At 46.2% G+C, this 17068-nt stretch overlaps 1 protein-coding gene across 1 annotated transcript in view; it reads left to right on the top strand.

Moving 5' to 3' along the window:
* LAMB4 (laminin subunit beta 4) overlaps nucleotides 1-17068 on the top strand; it is a 790532-nt gene that overhangs the window by 265383 nt on the left and 508081 nt on the right. Inside the window, exons 5-6 of the mRNA XM_086967212.1 lie at nucleotides 6568-6641; nucleotides 7465-7653. Coding sequence (XP_086823338.1) covers nucleotides 6568-6641; nucleotides 7465-7653 — 263 coding nt within the window. The remainder of the gene's footprint in view (nucleotides 1-6567; nucleotides 6642-7464; nucleotides 7654-17068) is intronic.

Below are 17068 nucleotides of genomic sequence, written 5' to 3'. Positions count from 1 at the left end.
TAAGCACAAGGCAATCCTCTCCTTCCTAGAACACTCATGGGCTGGCATCTGTCTCCTGCAGGAGACGCACTTGCTATCCAGGGATCACCATAGGCTGAGGTCCCGGGCCTTTACCGTCCAGATGTTCTTGTCCGCCTCTAAGAAGGTGGCAGGAGTGCCCATATTGGTAGCGAGGTCCTTTAAGGGGAAGGTGCTGCAAAAAGAGGCGGAGATCAAGGGGAGGCTATTGCTCCACTGCTTCCAGGTAGCGGGGCAGACACTTTTAATCGGTTCAATGTATGCGCCCAATGAGGGTCAGGAGAGGTTCCTACGCACGGCTTTGGATGAGGCCACGGCCAACACGCACCAACACTTGCTCCTGGGGGGAGACCTCAATCTAGTCTTTCACAATGTCACTGACCGTTCCAGCCAGAGGGTGGGCCAGGTGGGAGCCTTGTCGGCGGAGGGGCACGCTCATCTCACTGATCTGGGACTGCTCGACTTGTGGCGACACTTTCACCCCCAAGACACGACTTACACACACTATTCTGCAGCCCACAAGACTTACCCGCGGCTCGATTACCTGCTTTGCTCGACTCTCCTTGCTGCACGCGCCCAGGGGGTGGGAATAATACCGGCCTCGCTTTCTGACCACTCCCCGATATCAGTAACTTTCTTGGTGCCTGATACACCGCGTCCGCAACAACATTGGCGCTTGCGAGACGGCCTGCTGCAGAGCCCTTCCCTCGTGGGGAAGATTAAGACGGCCATCGAGCACTTTCTTCGGCACAATGCTAACGAGGACACTTCCAAGGCTACCCAATGGGTCGCGCTCAAAGCCGTCCTTCGTGGCGAATTTATCTCTCTGGCAGCGGCCAACAATAGGGAGCGCGAGCAGAAGAGGGCTGACCTCTCGCAGCGCGTCCGGGAGCTGGAGCAGTTACATCAATGCACCGGAGCAGCCAGGGCTAGGCGCCAACTGTGCACGGAACGGAAGATGCTAGCGGCATTAGACCAGGACGTCGCGGAATTTGCCGCGATACGCCTGAAACATGCCTACTATACAGGGGGGGATCGATGTGGGAAGCTGCTGGCGTGCAAACTGCGGGAACAACGGCAACGCCGACATGTCCAGGCCCTCCAGCCTAGTCAGGGAGATCTGATCACAGACAACGCGGCCATAGCGGCAGCCTTTGGGGCCTTTTACGCCGACCTATACGAGGCAGATGACTTGGACTGGCAGCACGGCAGCGACTATCTTGACGGGGCAACTCTCCCGGCTTTGACGGAGGCCCAGTCTCAATTCCTCGACAGACCCATCGGGCTGGAGGAGGTCATTTCCGCGATTTCCCGACTTAAACTGGGGAAATCCCCGGGGCCCGATGGCTATTCGGCAGCTTTTTACAAAAAGTTCTGCGAGCAGGCGGCCCCCCTGCTACGGGACCTGTTCAACACCTTTGATAAGACCGGGACTATCCCCCCCCGAAATGCTGGAGGCAGCAATATCTGTGATCCCCAAAGACGGGAGAGACCCCTCTCGATGCAGCTCATACAGACCCATTTCTCTGTTGAATGTGGATCTGAAGTTTTATACGGGCATTATCGCTGGCAGATTGGCACCGTATATGCAACAGCTGATCGACCCGGACCAGGCCGGCTTCATCCCCCAGCGGCAAACGAGCGACAACACCAGGCGCGTTCTCCACCTAATAGAGGCCGACTCTCGCACGCGACCGGGATGTATGCTGCTCACCATTGATGCCGAGAAGGTATTCGACAGGGTACACTGGCCCTATCTTGAGCAGACTCTTCAGAGGTTCGGCTTTGGGGATACCACCCGTACTCGAATCTTTAACTGCTACCGCCAGCCCACGGCGACAGTGAGGGTCAATGGACACACCTCGCCGCGCCTCCCGATCGGCAGGGGGACCAGACAGGGCTGCCCGCTCTCCCCTCTCCTGTTTGCGCTCTATATGGAGCCGATGGCACAAAGGGTCAGGCACCATCCTCGTATTCTGGGCATCCCTTTTGGGGGGGACACGCACAAGATCAGCCTATACGCTGATGATGTTTTACTCTCCCTGATGGACCCGATGCAATCGCTACGGGCTCTATTGGTAGAGCTGCACTCCTTCGCGCTAGCCTCAGGCTTTAAAATCAACGTTGACAAGTCGGTGGCCCTGAACGTGTCCCTGCCCGCTGACATTCTGGCGGACGCCAAATTCGAATTCGACCTGCAGTGGTCCGCGTCCACGGTTTCATACCTAGGGGTCCTCTTGGCGCCTACAGTGCGGGGAACAGCCGACGCTAACTTCGCCAAGCTGGGCGGGCAAATCAACGAGACGCTGCGAAAGTGGAATCGCCTCACTCTATCCTGGCTTGGGCGCGTGGCGGCGATTAAAATGACGCTACTGCCGCAGATTCTTTACATCTTTCAAACCCTCCCACTGCGCCCACCGACGGGTTGGCTTCAGAAGACCCAGGCAGACCTGACACGCTTTGTCTGGAATGGGCGCCGTCCCCGCTTCAAGCAACGGATAGCGTCTCTCCCACCGGCACACGGTGGCGTGGGTCTTCCGGACCTCACTTTGTACTTCCAGGCGACACAGCTACGCACTCTGGTCGAGTGGTACCAACTTGAATCCAGCAAGCACTGGCTCTTTCAAGACCAGGCGGTGGCTGGCCGTCCCCTCCAGGGTGTACCCTTCCTACCGAGGAGCCACAGACCCCCGAACCTTTACGCGTCATATATCACAAGTACCGTGATGAACATCTGGGATCGGGTGGCGGTGCGGAATGAACTCACCTCATTCCCTTCTCCGCTGACGCCCATTTTTGGGAACCCCGATTTTACACCCGGCCTGCATCCACAGGCATTCAAAGAATGGCGAGCTACACCCTGCAGGGAAGTGGGGCATATGTTTAACCTGGAGGGAGTCCTCTCCTTTCAGAAAGTGAGAGACGATTACGGGATACAGGAGGTGAATCGGCTCTCCTACCTGCAGGTCCGGCATTGGGTCCTGCACCCGTCCGTTCGTCCGGGCGCGCAACGATTCCTCACGCCTTATGAAAAATGGTTTCTCACCTGCACGTCAGAAAAGAAACTGATTTCCAACCTGCACCAACACTTACTCCTTACGCACATACACACCTACCACCCAGGAAAGGCAAGATGGGAGGAGGACCTTGGGAGGCAGCTCACGCGGAAGGAATGGGAGGGAATCTATCATAGAGCCAGACACTCTGCTTACCATACTGGCCTCACGGAGACCCTGACGAAAGTAGCCATGTATTGGTACCACACCCCGGCACGCATACATAGATGGGACCCCAAGACAAGCGATCGCTGCTGGAGGGGGTGCGGGGAACAAGACACACTTGAACACCTACTCTGGAGCTGTGAGAAGCTGCACCAATACTGGTCCACCATCCTAGATCTCGTAGACACACATTTAGATACGCAACTCCCCCGATTCCCTGCCTATGTGCTATTGGGCCTGCCGAATACACTGATGTACCCCCTGAAGTCCATGAGAGGGAGGTTGATTGCTATAGCGCAGGGTGCCGCGATACAAAATATAGTGGCACGCTGGAGAGACCCGCAACCTCCCATGCACTTAGGCTGGCTTCATCGGCTCTGGATGGTGTTGGGGATGGAGAAGCTGTCCTTGACTGCAGCGGGGCGAGGAATTCGCAGACATCTGGCGACCATTCTTGACGCTACTCACTGGGGAATTTAGGGAATTGAGCTGCCCTCGCTACCTACGACTATTGCATTTGGCAGATACTCCTATCCCGGAACCTCGGGCCAAGACTCAGGGGCACGCACCTCAAGGCCGGAGGGCGAGGGTACCACCTCACTAGATGAGCTGTAATAGAAGGGGTCAGGCCAGCATACTTTAGCGGACAAGAAGGGGGGTGGGGCTCGGGACGGGGGGGTTGATGGGGGTTGTTGGGGTTTATACTGTTTTGCGCAGACTGATACAGCATCCGACTCATGCTCCAGTAGACTAATGCGGCCGGCCCGGCAGGGTTGTAGGCGGCTTGCTGTGTTACTTTATACCGAACAATTCTGATACCAGCCAAGAATTTCTTTACAACTGTGAATGTGTAACCGGTACCATGGCATGCATGGGTCGGAAGTTTTTTGTTGCTCTGAATAAAAACATTTAATACTAAAACACGAGAAACTGCACCTAAGCAATTGATCTGACTTGAATCACGCAAAGGTACACTGGAGAGAATTACCATGTTTTTGAAAAACAATTGCTAAATATCTGACAAACGCCATGTTCATGGTGTTCTCCCGGCCAGCCAGTCTGGGTGCAGGACGTCTGGCTTGCACAAAAAGATTCATTATTTCATACATAACTAGAACATATATATTTTATAGACTTTCTATACTGTTCCTAATTTAATATCTGTCTTTATATGAACAGGATTGTAAATCGCCCCAGTGCAAACCAACTCAATGCAGGACACTTACCACACAATGACTACATGTACAACACATTCACATACATTTCAATGACATTGAACAGTACAACATATTACCATTGCAATCCATTAAAACACACTTGCAATGCATTTATTCCTCCCCCCACACACACACACATAGTATATCTACACAACAATCTTGCACCTTCCTGGAAGCCAATCACCGCTTTTTAAAATATATATATTTTTCATGGGAGTAAACCTCTCCATACCCATTTTTATTGTATTGCTTTAGTAATTGTACTTATTTAATTATAATTTAACCCACATACCATCCCTGAACCCTAAGAATTTCTCACTGCTACCCATGCCTGAACTCTAAAACCCTTTGCTACCCCTTACCAATACCCATTCCTGAAAATGAAAAATCCATACTACCGCTTAACACTAACAACCCCTGAACTCTTAAAATCACTTTGTACTACTCAATACTGTCTATCCCAAACCTACAAACCCCTTACTACTTACTCCTTACCACTAACATCCCTTAATACCTCTTACAATTGCCCATCCCTTTACCCTAAAACCCCTCAATACCCCATACCAGTACCCACCCCTTAACATAAACAACATCCTTACTACTCTACCACAGTACCTGTCCCTGAACCTTAAAACCTCGTACTACTCCTTAAAACTATCCATCCCTTAAACCTGCAACTTCCTTACTATCCTTTACCACTATCCATCCTTGAACCCTAACAAACCCTCTAAGCAACACCAGCCTCCACCCATTAAATACCCTTAAACCCTTGACAGTATCGTGAATGTAATGCTTTCTAACTTGCCTTGTTGTAACTTAGCACCTTGTAGTGGTATATACATTGTTGTGTTTGTGATGTAGTGATCCCTCAGTGTACTAGATGCATTGTAAAGGTTGGCCACACATGAACAGTGCACAATAAACAGGGATCCTGCAGTTTCATGATCTGCTCTATTATTACGTAATTGATTGTGCAGACTGTATTCTCTTAAAAAACTAAATACATTTGGGATTGCCAGAATCATGACATTCGGGGTAATATTTTCCTGATTAGCATGCTGGGATGTATGTTTGTCCATTTGAAAAAAATCAACAAAATATTGAGCAAATGTGTTAAAAACAAGAAAGTATCTCCACATGTTTTCTTTATATCTTTAGACTGGGAAGAGATATTGATATGGGGTTCGAATGGGTGCACAAACACAAAAAAGATCAACCAAATTTTGATTCTCTTAAAAAAGCTCAGTCACCTGGGAGCGCAAACGCTATGGCAGTAAAAAGATTAACACTTACCTGACGATGTAATGGCAGGGCGATATCAAGTCAGCTGATATTGTGGCAATCCAGATGTAATGGGGGTCAATGTTCAGGCAAGTCAATATTAAAAATGTGCTATATCGGGGATATACCTTGGTACAGTACTGCCTACTTGTGTTCAATGCTCTGGTCTCTAGCAGCAGGTATGATGCAGTGTTCTTGCAGTGGTCTATTAGAGATCTAATTTTCTGGTTGTGCATGTTTCAATGTTTTCCCTATGTGTGCTTGCTGTACTATTAACAGGCTGTTGTGTCACATGTCAATCAGTGTCTGTCACTTTTGCTGGTGGGCGGAAGGCTACCACCAGAAGTTGTATCAATGTGAAGTACAAGCATGGCTCCCAACAATTTCCTCTGCTAGCACGGGAGATTTATCTAGCAATCTAGACTGTAAATCTAATAATTTGGCTAGCCTTTGCACTCATGGTATCAAGATCCTAGTCTGGTAGGTAGTATTACCAGGATCCGGGTGCTGATGGGTGTGGTCCGAAATATTGAGTAGGGAATATCAATTTATAAGATCGTAGCCAAAATGTGGGGGAAAAATATATCAAGGAGGTAAGTGCATATTCATATAGAGGTATCAAACTGTGATAATATTGCTAACATTCTTACAAATGTATGCTCAAAGAACTAAAGTACAGAAACTCTATGATGAGTTATTGGCAATCATCTACTTTCTTCATATAATCCTGCACTGTAATGCACCAACTGCATACACATAGCGAAACGCAAGTAGACTAATGGCCAATGGACACTAATCTTTTTATGCTTCTCTCTTTTATCATGATTTAGGAATTGACCACGTCAGCATTAGGTTGGATCTCGAAACATTGTTCCAGTTTAGTCACCTTATATTGACGTTCAAGGTAATAAGACAGGCCAAATGCTCCATCACTGTACTCATGCATGGCAATGGTGGATTCTTAAATGGCTTTATTTCAAGTCAAATTTTAAAAATTGTGAAAATGTTGCTTGTTAACAATAGCCCTTCACGGAGGTGACCTTAAACAGCAAATGTGGTCAGCCATTACCTAACAATCATACCAACCAAGGTCTGAATATCAACAGTGTAATCCTTGTTTAAGGTCACCCCATCACCTGCTCATCTTTACACTACTGGTGCTATACAAACCTCTTTGACTAGGGATTAAACAAAGACACTTAAAACTTTTCAGCCATTATTTAGCTTGGAGGCTGTCTTGCAGCATGGGCGCACTAGTCAATGGCAGTACTGACAAGGATATTTTATGCTGATGTTTCCACAGAAGCCCCAGCATTTATAGGAGTACCCCATTGCCACAGTCAAATTCCTGAGTTGCCAAATAGCAATGCTACCTAATCTTGATTCCACCTCATGTTTCTTTCTTCCACCGCCCTACAGTTCCTCTTTCTTTATCTCATTCTTGCAGGCTCTTTTTTGTCCCATCTTTCTCCCAAAGCCACAAGTCTTACTTTTCCTCCTTCCTCCTCCTTTTTCTCTTTTCTGTCTCTTTTTGTGGTTGAAAGTCTGATGATGAAATGTAAGTCCCAGTCCCCAAAAATGAGTGTGGTTCACACCACCAGCAACAAATGACACAAATTAAATACTGATGATATTGATATTATAGACTACTACAACTGTTGTTAAGGTGAACTTTTTCCTCATCTTGGTTTATGAGCACTAACATATTTCAAAATGCTACTTTATAGACCTTCCGGCCTGCAGCAATGCTGGTTGAGCGGTCCAGAGACTATGGTCAGACGTGGAAGGTGTTTCGGTATTTTGCACAAGATTGCGCCACAGTATTTCCAAACATCCCAGTGGGTGAAGCATCAAGAGTGGACGAAGTAGTCTGTGATTCCAGATACTCAGATGTTGAGCCCTCTGCAGAAGGAGAGGTATTGATCTTTTCCTATGAAATCACTTAATACAGTACCATTCTGATTTTGTTCTTATATCAACAGACACGTCAACTAACATCAACTCACATCTCAGCATTATGATAGAGCTCATTAATACCCTCATGGACTAGAGTTCAACAATGTTTTAAAACATCCCAACTAAGGATTGGGGTACCCCTCCCATCCAGTATTGCATTAACCTGTCTCATAAAGATCAGGTTATAACATGGGTTTAGGGCTTCCAAAGGATTAATGACACTACTTAGTCAGTCAGCTACAAGTGCTGAATGACTCTGTGTACTAGACTGTTATGAACCAATGTTGTAAAGCGCTCCAATACCTCCGGGTCTGGCTAGCACTATATAAAACTCCCCCCCAAAAAAAGTATATTGAATAGTCTAGACAGACTTAGTCCTGCAACTACAGGGGAGGTGATGAGGGCATGGAAAGAAGCCATGTCACTTGGATGGAAACAGATCCTCTCTAAAGAGTCCCCTCTGTGCTCCAGCAAAAGAGGGGTGATGTCCCTGAAAGTATTTAAAAAATGGGAGCTCTTTGGCATTTTAGAAGTAGAATACCTAACCAGACAGGAGTAATCAAATCATCCAGATTTGGGATGGGAGAGAGAACTTTGCTGCATATGATTTGAGAATGAAGAGTTATCCAATGGTTCTGTAGTTAGGTTAAAGTCACATTGTCTGTGATGTTGGGAGTGGAGGCACTCTTGATGCCACAATACATGATTCCAGGTATTCCGATTACATCGATATCAATAACTGGAAGATAACCTCTGTGTTCTCTAGGTGTAATGGCAACGAAAAGCAATATAGCAGGGAACTGGCAACTACATAATATCCAAGCTGGGAGAGATGGTGTGAAAGTATGGATCAAAGTATGGAGCAGAAAAGTGATTTAATAGGCGAGAGGATGTTGCCACAAATTCCAGAGGACCATGGAAAAATCATTTTTGACTTGATGATAGAGTGGATAGGACCACCCATGATTAGGATACTACTTTGGGATGAAAAAAGCTAAAACATATATCTCTCTATGTATAACATTGACTGAAAGATATTATGCTATGCTTCAGGTTTCTTAACCTACTTGAATGTGAAAGATACACAACAATACTATGTCACTTTAGAGATGGCTCCTATAGAAATGAACACAAACCACTCCAGGCAGGATCAGTGTGAGAAATTGGATAGTTGGTTGATGGGCTCAGGGTGAACTAAGCAAAGTCACTTAATAATCCTGTGCCTAACCATGGGTATCTTGACACATATTATTTATGCAGCAGAATCAGAGTTATGAATTCTAAAATATTTTAGTAACACCTAGTCACGGGACAAGTGGATTGGCCCCAGTCAGCCCTACCTTCAGACTTAGAAGAATTTCTGAAAATAAGTTCTGAAAAGTTAAAGTTCAACGGGGCAAGGCTGCAGGAGGTGTCCAAGGAGGGAGCGTCGTCGTCGGACAGCCATGGTTCGAAGTCGCAGTGAAGCTTTCTACATTCGGACTTAGTCTCTGAAATGGTAGTCGAAAATCTCTAGCGGGATGAGGCAGAGGGCTATAGTCAGAGACAGTTCCACAAGGCTGAATACCATTTGGCGAAGGACCGCTGAAACGGATATGCGGATGCGGAAAAGAACATAGCGAGAGAAGCCGCAAATTCAGTCCAACGGTCGATACATCGCAGGCGGATAGGTGAGCATGTTGGTCATGGTCTCCTCCTGGTTCTCAGAGCAGTCCTTAGTTTTGGGATTTGGCCATCTGGGCACCCTTAGCACCACAACCAAAGGGCCAGGACTGGTGGGGCACAACTTGGGCACCCAGGACTAACTCATGCTGGGTCCAGTTATGGGTTCAAGATACTGGGAGCATTTAGTTTCCTTGAGTCTTAGGTTAGGAAGCCAGAAAACTAGCATTTGTAAGTGACTTCGGTGGTTCTTGGTTCAAGTTGCAAGTCCAGTCCTTTTTTCCCAGGCAAGAGTGAAACAGGACAGAAAGGTAGCAATTCATCAAGGCAGCAGCAGGCTGGTAGTTCTGCTGAGTGCCAGTCCTTTTAGCAGCACAGCAGTCCTTCCTCCTGGCAAAGTATCCACAGATCCAGAAGTGTACACAAGAGTTGGTGTCTGAGACCCTATTTTTATACCTCAGTGCCCTGGTGCTGGAAGATGAGAGAAGCTTTTAGACAGTGGCTTTCAAGTGCATGGAGTTTCCTGAATCCCCTGCCATGGCTTCAAGCTGGCTGCTGTTACAATAGGGAGGTAATATGTCCTGTGTGTGAGGACAGATCACTCTATTCAGCTGCAAGAGGGGCTGTGCTCAGCTCCAACCCCTCATCTTGCCAGCATATGTCCCATTCAGGTACACCTAATCCCTCTGTCTGGGAGGAATTCACAAAGTCTGCCATTTACACCCAGTCATGTGACCCAAGGGAGTCTACAAGCACAAAAGGACTAAGGGCAGGAAAATGCCAACTTTATAAAAGTTGAACAAAGAAGGGGGTCAGGCCCAACAGACAGGACTCAGGTAGGGCCGTTTATAAATGCAAAAAAACATGAAAAAACCTGATGTCCTACTTACTTTGAAAAACAACAACCACAATATATTCCTTTAGTGGTGGGGTTATTTATTCACCCAACTTTTCAATAACTCTATTTCTTATTATGTAAGGAAACTCATATCCTTATAGAAAAACACATATCAGAATGACATACATATTTTTACAACATTTAGAATATTCACCACAAATAACATTGACATTACTTTGACATTATAAACATAAACATAATACAATACCAATATGTCATAAACTTCAAAATAACTATGACACTAAACAAATATGACATGTATGTACAACAACTACGCCACAATCTTTTCTTTGGCGTTTCTCATGTCCTGAATTCATCAATTGTCATCATCTATTTGTACATCAAATTATTTATCATCATAAATTGACATTGCCGACGCGTTTCAAGCCTTGCGGTTTTCTCTACGGGCTCTCATCAGGGCTCCTTAGTGACAACACATTGGACATATCTATAAGACAAGCAGAATGGGAAATCACTCTTTTAACCTCTACCTTTCTCACTGTTTGTGACATCCGTCATTTATGTTTTATTTATACTTGCTAATTTTCATACTTTAGTCAATCCTGTGAGACAAGACAGCTCTCAATAATAGGCAGTGGGGTATAGATCCTATGCAAACAAATCATTTGATTAGCCCAAGTTTGTATCAGACTATTTTTTCAACCCCCTCAATCCTTTTTAAAAAATTAATAGTAATACGGTTTAATTTCACTGCGACTGGAAGCTTTAATATAGTGTTGCTTTCTTTAATAGGCTTGAGTCCAACCCCCAAGAGATATTGCACAAAGAGAGTTGCCTCACCACTATTGCCAGCATATACATTGAAGGTATGTTAAATAATGGAATTAGATACAAGGGCTAAAAACGAGTAGGTTGAAAAAATAGTCTGACCGTGCTGCTCTGCAAGGGGCTCAGCCTGGCGAGCTGCCTCTGGCCCGGCGGCGAGCGCTCCCGGCTAGCGCTGCGCTTCGACCTCAAGGTGCTGCGCAGCATCCTGCCCCTCTCGCTGGTCTTCATCGGCATGATCACCTTCAACAACCTCTGCCTCATGTACCTGGGGGTGACCTTCTGCTCCGTGGGCCGCTACCTCAGCACCGTCTTCAACGTCCTGCTGTCCTACCTGCTCCTCAAGCAGACAACCTCCGCCTACGCGCTGCTGGCCTGTCGGGTCATTCTAGGTGGGTTCTGTCTTGGCATAGACCAGGAGGATGCAGAAGGTACCCTATCCTGGCTTGGCATCGTCTTCAGTGTACTGGCCAGCCTTTTTGACTCCCTTAATGCCATATACACTACACCCACCAGTCCCAATACACTAAATCCTGTTTGGGAGGTGGTCCCACCTCCCTGTGACAGGGTGCCTATTGTTCTGCCTTCCCATGGTTTAGAAGGCTGGCACGGGAAACACTGAGAGCCTAACATTGGGCTCATCCAATGCTTGGAATCATACCTCCCACACCGCTTATGGTGTGGGAGGTGTGATTCCAACATGTTTGAAACCAAACATGATAGGATTAGGTGTAGTCGATTTAGAGAAGGTCATTGGGTAGTTACCCGTTGCCCTTCTATATGGTGTATAGCTAGTCACTTACAACCAGTCGAATGGACTCCCTAGGCTGTAGGGGTGTCCTGCTCATGCAGGGGCACCCTCACACTTAGAACCAAGCACCCTGCCTTCAGGATTGCACAGGCCAGCTATAGGGGTAACTTATAGGTTTTAAGTGCAGTGACCCTAGATATAGGAAACCTAGGGCCAGATGTAGGTCGCCAATTACCGGCTGGTAACGGCCGATTTCGTCCGTTACCGACCAGTATTTGGGATTTGGCATGTAGGGGGCATTTTATTTACAGAATCGGTATATTTACCGATTCGGTGAATCGGTAAAATACTGAATCATTAAATTTACCGATTCTGTAAATCAAGATGTAGGTGGCACTGTAATCAGTGCCACAGGCCCTTACCGAATCGTTATTTACCATGGAATACTATTCCATGGTAAATAACTAATTCCAGTGTACATGCACATCTGTGCATGTACACAGACATGCCCTTAGGGCATGTCTGTGTGCCACATGGCACACAAGCCAGAAACAGGGGTGCAACAGGGTGTCAAAGTGACAACCTGTCACCCTTGCAAATTCGGTAATTTTACCGATTCTGTAATTACAGAATCTGTATTTGCCATTGATTCCTATGGGCTGCAAGGCCCATAGGAATCAATGGCAAATACCGATTCTGTAATTACAGAATTGGTAATTACCGAATCTTACAGATTCGATAATTCTAAAATAAGAATTACCTACATCTGCCCCATTCCTATTTACCTACTCTTAAATACCCAATTGGTGAAATACGGTATTTAAGAGTAAGTAAATAGGAATTACCTACATCTAGCCACTATATCTTTAGTAAGTGGTGCTAGCACCAGCTTAGTTAGAGAGGGTGCAATTGAAGGCCTGTATTTCCCTTTTGAATGGTCTCCCATGGGTGGTATACTGCATGCTTCAGCCCATGGGGTACCTCTGGGGTACTTATGCCCAGGGTACCTTAGTACCAAAAACTAGGGACTGATGGGGTTACCCTAGTTTCCAATCTGGGATGTACCTAAGTACTGAACATGCAGATTTGAGGGAGAAAGCAGAGAGAACTGATTAGCAGGATCCTAGTCAGACTAGTCAATGACAGCTTAGCACCAAGCAAAAAGTGGGGGTAACCATAAAAGCAGATCCTACTTTCCTACCAGAACTCATCTAAATATGGGTGTATAAGGGTGTGCCTGGAACTCCTCAAGAGAGACGAAGAGTTCATCCATCTTAGATTTAGGGCTTCTGGGAATGTTTACAGTAATTTGAAGCACAAAGCAATTACCAGTGGCTGAGAATAATTCAAGCTATCCAACCATCACTTTTTTGTGTGTCGAGTATGACTGGTATAGGTCCCATGCTCACTGAGTCATAGGAATCTAGCTGCACACTTCTGAGGAGGCCCAAATAGGCCAAAATACATCTAGGGTTGCTTGTGTTCCTGTTAAGCGTGGGCCTGGCCTGGTACTGTTAGCTGGACTGCTCCAATTGGAACAAGGCCAAGACTGATTAGGGAGTGGAGTCTGGCCTTACATAAGAATGCCGGTTCCCCAATTTAAAATTGCTGTTACGAGACCGAAGACAACCTGACGAATGGTGGGGGATTACATCCGAGAGAGCAGACAAACCATGTAAATCAAATCCTAAGGCAACTGTACACAAGGAGACCCCGAACAGGGTAAGTGCACATGTTGGGCAGGCAAGAATGGGCTGAGTGCCGAAATACATGCCATCAGTAGCCCTGGCCTACCTCTGAAATTTCCTCTCTGAGTCCCAACGGCCACCAAGCCATGCAAAGACAAGGGCTGACACTAATCACCAGAGAACGCGTAGCCCCCGCTTTTTTCCTCTAACAGAGATCCACATCGGATGGAGAGAGAGGTGTGGTAGTACTCAACTAGAGAAGGCTTTACTCCCCTTGAGTCTTGAGCTACGTACAGTAGGCAGAGAAAGCAACTCCATGCCCGAGGGCTCCAAGGATGTAATCAGGGAAGGGCTATGAAGTGAGGTGGGCACCGCCTAAGCCATGAGGCACACTTGTGCTTCTGCATGACCTTAATTGTACGCTACTGTCCCAAAGTGGTACTCACCAATGAAAAGCACAACCATCATGAGAATGAATGTGCTTGATGTGATGTGATGAATTGGCACAGTGCCACGAGACATCAGTGACTGAGAAGGGGTGGTGCCAGTGCTTGTAATGCTTCGACAATCGCATATGAAAGTAAGCATCATCCTCCCTTCAGGAAAACGTTGAAAATGGGTCATAATGTGAGGTAATAGCCCAAAGGACACTAATGCTATGACGCAGATCATCGTAAAAGAGCAAACTCTCAGCAGTAATGTGTCCTTGCCCAACACATTCTCAAAATATCTGTGTCCTCACCCCACAGAACCGAATACAACGTTTCTCTCACCTGAATACCCCCTGATTCATTTGGGGTAGCCCTGCGTGAGATGAGCGGTTATCGAGATACAGCACTGCATTTTGTGGATCTTGTGCCCTACTATATTGCATAGCCATTGCTAACTAGTAAGTGACGGCGGACGACCACCAAGGTGGAGAGGCACTGTAATACAGAAACATAGAACTCATCTGCTCGTCCACGATCTCACAGCTTCTCTTCACAGAAGAAGTGGCCGGCAAACAGAAGCTATGACATGCCGCCATGACTGACATAATTTGGGAAACCCTGCTGAGAGAGCTCACCTCCATCAAATTGACCATAGCATCTGTGAAAACATGAAAACCACCTCAAGCGAAATTAAATCGCTGCGAGAAAACTTATGCTCATATCAGACCCGCATGGATAACAATAAATGGAAACTAGGGGCTCTAGTAGATAAAATCACAGTTTTTAACAGACACTCGGACAAGGTTTAGGAGCTATGGACACTGAGGAAGAAACTAGTTGAGATGGAGGACCCAGAGCAGAGGAAACAATGTTCACTTTATGGGTATTCCAGAGGAGGTGGAGACAGACAATATGGCTGGTTTTCTGAAATCATTCCTAACAGTGATCGCTGGCCTCACGTTTCTACCCCCTTGGTGTCCCAACGTCCTCACTGAATATGCACAAGCATTGGCGATAACCAGATAGCACCTCTGCTGATCATCACCTGCCTCCTCTGCCACCAACAGGCGAGACAAATATAGGCAGTGGCAAGACAACGGAAAGGCCGATTCACATATAAAGACTCAAAAATATATATGGCATCAGACTTTTCTCATGACATCATGGTCTATTGGAAAAAATTATCGTCAATGAAACCCTTACCCCGCAAATTGTGTATACAATAATGGTTGATAGTACCATCTACGATGATTTTTAGAATCAATGGCACACATAGAGAATTTACATAGCCGGAAAATCTTGAACAGTCTCTGAGGTCTTTGTCGGCACCAGCCATGGAAGCTACCCTACTGTGGGATGTACCTGGCACTCAGATCAGACAAGTGAAAGTCAGCCCCTGGACTGTCAAAGAATCCTCGGAGGACTCACCTCAGAAGAATGTCAAAGATTGGAGCCAGCGATAAAACAGCAGGGTTCTGTGGTCAATTCCTAGGGCATTTATTTAGGTCAGAAGGTGATGATGACATAAAACAGATGTTTATGGCACAAGTGCGCTTACCCACTCAGTCCGAAGATGGAAGTCAGCTGCTGGAGGGCTAGATAACAGAGGATGACATAACAGCAGCAATTTCAGACATGCCATATAACAAGACACCAGCATTGGATGGCTTTTGTGCTGAATTTTACATTTAAATAAACAGACCATATTATCTCTTCTTTATATGGTCTATAAGAAAGCAGACACTGAGTTGGGCTGCAATCTAAATTTAATGAAGCGGTCATTAGTCTCATCTTAAAGGCCGACAAAGACTCAACCCAATGCTCTACTTACCGCCCAACATCTCTGAAAACCACAGACATGAAGATATTGGCCAAGGTACTGGACACTAGACTTATGAAAGTTATATCAAGCCTCATCCATAAATCACAGGTTAGCATTGTGCCTGGACGTTGGTCTAGAATCACATGAGGTTGCTAGTGGATGTGCTTTGGAAAGTGAAGGGTTACATAGATGACAAAAAACTGTTACCATTAGATGCTGAAGGCATTCAACCAGATTGAATGATGATACCTGTTCTGAATGTATGACTTTACTTCGCCATCCATTACCCCGCAGTAGGTTACAACGCGGACATTACATTGTCCGCGTTGTTACCACGCATGGCTTTATATCGCAAGTCGTTTGTACGACTTGCGCTAGATGGCGCGCTGGACTTAGGACTAGTATAAATTACTATTCCTATTCCAGTTAGCGCAACAGCAGGGAATGTGTTGGATTAAAAATCCAAAACATTCCCGGGTGTTGCGCTCCAGCTAGCGCAAGTCGTAGAAACAACTTGTGATGTAATGCCATGCTAGGTAACAATGCGTACAATGTAACGTCCGCGTTGTTAACTACCCGCATGGTATTACCAGCGTTGTAAACACTGTTTCCTGTTCCGAAAACTGGGGGGAGTTGGGATAGGTCTGGAAATACTACCAAAAATTAAATGGGTGTACGTCAATCCCACTGCGCAGATGTTCTGCAGGGGTCATATATTACAGGCAGGAATGTCCTCTCTCTCCCCTTCTGTTACTAATAGCGCAGGAGTCTCTCGCAGTAGCTATTCACTAATGTGAACTAATACAGGGCCTAGAGACAACAATCAGCCAAACCAAGCTTATTTTTTTTGCAGACAATATTCTCCTCATGCTTACCGACCCAGACAGTGCAATGCTGCATTTAATGTCATTGACCATAGCCGTCTCTGCATTTCCTGGGTACAACATCAATTGGAACAAAAGCAAGGCTCTCACTATCACAAAATACCCAACCAGAAGCACCCGTAGAGATTTTTGGTTCCACATTGCAAACGTCTGAGCTAAAATACCCAGGCATACTAGTTAGATAGGGTCTGAGGGCATGGTGATGGATAATTTGCAACCATTGATGACAAAAATGGAAAACTATTTTCTCAGATGGTCCTCGCTATGACTCTGTGGAGCAGAATCCAGGTAGTAAAAATGGTGGCACCACCTAGGTACAATAATGATTTTGGTATGATACCTCTTACAGTACTTAAAAAGACATTTCAAATGTTAAATAAACGTGTTAAAACCTTCATATGGGCAGGCAGGAAACTCAGGCTCACACGCACAATTTTTCATAGGCATTAGGGC

The sequence above is a fragment of the Lissotriton vulgaris genome, chromosome 1_1, assembly GCF_964263255.1.
Source record: "Lissotriton vulgaris chromosome 1_1, aLisVul1.2, whole genome shotgun sequence".
Lineage (NCBI taxonomy): Eukaryota > Metazoa > Chordata > Amphibia > Caudata > Salamandridae > Lissotriton > Lissotriton vulgaris.
The sequence above is the reverse complement of the archived record's forward strand: the minus strand, read 5'-3'. Positions and strand labels throughout refer to the sequence as shown.